This window comes from Aureococcus anophagefferens, assembly GCF_000186865.1.
Source record: "Aureococcus anophagefferens unplaced genomic scaffold AURANscaffold_68, whole genome shotgun sequence".
NCBI classification, from domain to species: Eukaryota; class Pelagophyceae; order Pelagomonadales; family Pelagomonadaceae; genus Aureococcus; species Aureococcus anophagefferens.
The window spans coordinates 78,484-80,778 of record NW_008705619.1 but is presented as its reverse complement, the minus strand read 5'-3'; the positions used below and the strand labels follow the sequence as shown (position 1 = coordinate 80,778).

General features: G+C 69.9%; 1 protein-coding gene across 1 annotated transcript; it reads right to left on the bottom strand.

The window, feature by feature from the left end:
- Nucleotides 1–841: 841 nt before the first annotated feature.
- On the bottom strand, nt 842–1,483 carry AURANDRAFT_34210 (hypothetical protein; the record flags this gene model as incomplete). Its single annotated transcript, XM_009043759.1, has 1 exon — nt 842–1,483. The coding sequence occupies one exon, from the start codon at nt 1,481–1,483 to the stop codon at nt 842–844; it is 642 nt and encodes a 213-aa protein (XP_009042007.1).
- Between the last annotated feature and the right edge of the window lie 812 nt (nt 1,484–2,295).

Genomic DNA, 2,295 nt, shown 5'->3' with positions numbered 1-2,295 from the left:
ACCAGAGCGGCGTGCGCGCGAGGGGCCCGACGACGGCGTCGGGCGCGGCCGTCGCGTCGTCCTCGTCGAGGTAGCCGCACGCGGCGACGACGGCCGAGAAGCGGCCCGGCGCCATCCGCGACGCGTACACGTACGCGCCGTGGCCGCCCATGCTCTGCCCGGCGACGGCCACGCGGTCCGGGTCGCCGCCGAGCGTCGCCAGGGCCATGTCCACCAGCGCCATCGACGACTCGAAGTGGTGCCGCCAGTCGCGGCGTCGCGCGACGGGCACGACGACGATGTGGGCCACGCCCGCCGCGTAGGCGGGGTCGAGGAGCGGGAACCTAGCGAGCGCGACGGCGACGATGTCCACCCCACATCTCTCGAAAATCGTCGCGGCCGCGGGACGCTGGCGGGAACTGCGTCCGCAGGCCCGGGTCCCGGCAGCCCTTGCCGTTGTTGATGCCGCCGACGCCGTGGAGGAAGAGGAGCACGGGGTGGGCGGCGTCCTCGCCGGTCCAGCTTGGGGGCAGGAAGATGAGGTACTCGGACCCGTCCGCGGCGGTCAAGGGCTGGGACACGCTGCCGACGACCATGCCCTCCGGCGGCGCGGCGGCGCGCGCGGCGGCGACGACCATGGCGAGAAGGACGCGGAGGACCATCCTTTTAGGAAGCTGCCCGAGGAAGCCACCAGTCTGGAGGCCCGTTGGCGCTTACGTTGAAGGACGCGACTCGGAGACGTGGCGCTGCCCACGGCGCCGCCGCTAGCGCTGCCACGACATGGAGCCCGCCTTAGATGGCCGCGCGCGCGCACGACATGGAGGAGCCCGTCTTAGCAACGAAGGCGCGCCGAGTGTTCGGATCAGAGGAGCTTCTTCGAGCGGAAGAAGGAGCGGAGGTAGATGATCTGCCAGCACGCCGTCGCGAAGAGCACGCCCATGGAGATGACGCCGAAGAGCTCGACGCGGTCGCGGCCGCTCTCGGACGCGTCGCGCAGGTCGGACTCGCGCTCGATGGCCGCGTCCATCTCCGCGGCGATGTCCTTGAGCATGTGCTCGCTGTCGTCGAGCTGCTTCTCGACGGGCCCGAAGACGCTGTCGCTGACGCCGTCGTAGTCGCGCACGCCCCAGCCCTGGTCCACGGCGATGGACACGCGCTGGGGCTTGCTGTGGTGGTTCTCGACGCAGGCCTTGTGCAGGCCGGGCACCTTGGTCGTGAACGAGAACGTCTTCTCCGTGAAGTCGAGGCTCTCGCTCCACATCAGCTTCTTCCGCGGGTTCTTCACCGTGACGCGCACCTTGCTCGACTTCGTGGGGTCCGCCTTGTGCTTCTCCGACCCCATGACGACGAAGGACCACTTGCCCAGCGAGTCGTCGGGGAACTCCTCGCCGACGCAGCGCTTCGACGTCGCCGGCACGTCGACCATGACGAAGTCGCTCTCGGCGTTGAGCAAGTGCGCGAGCGAGGCCAGGGCCGCGAGGGCCAGCCTTCGGCGCGCGACCATGACCGCGGAGGCGACCGGCGGCGCGCGCAGCTCGAGCGGGCGGGCGGCAGCGTCCACTGCACCATTGCCCTGGCGCAAGTAAGCAGGCGATGCTGCAGCAGCCCACAAGCATGGGCGCGTAGGCTTCCTCAGCTGCAGTGGCGCGCACGAGCATGGTCTGTCCGTCGCACCTCTTCGGGCGCGACGTCGACGACGTCTTCTCCTATTCGACGATCAAGTACGTGCAGATCCGCGACCGGCGGCTCGGCCTCACGAAGCTGCTGCTCACGCTCGCCGTGAGCGGCTACGTCGGCCTCTACAGCCTGTGGTACGAGGGGCTCTACCTCGAGAAGTCGCCGCTCACGGGCGCGTGCCGGTTCACGCTGCAGCAGCCCACACGGGGCAACTGCGACCCCACGGATCCGGGCTGCCTCAACGACTACGGCTCGCCCGCGGACGCGGCGTACTGCGCGCAGTCGGCGCTGCCCTACGCCGGCAACAAGCGCACGTGCGAGTTCTACGAGCAGATCGGCGCGCAGCAGACCATGGACAGCAGCCTGCTCGTGTCGACGCGGATCACGACGCTGGAACAGCGCCTCGTCTGCAACGCGACGCACGGGCCCGCGACGTGCCCCCAGGTCTACGACGTCGCGTCGGAGCGGACGAACTACGTCATGGCCGCGGAGCGCTTCACGGTGCTCATCGACCACAGCGTGCTCGCGACGTCGATCAGGCACCTCCAGGGCACGAGCTCGGCGCTGTCGGGGCGGCTCTACGTGAAGAAGAGCCACGCGCTCTGCGCGGAGTACGGCGGGTCCGGACGATGCGCGATC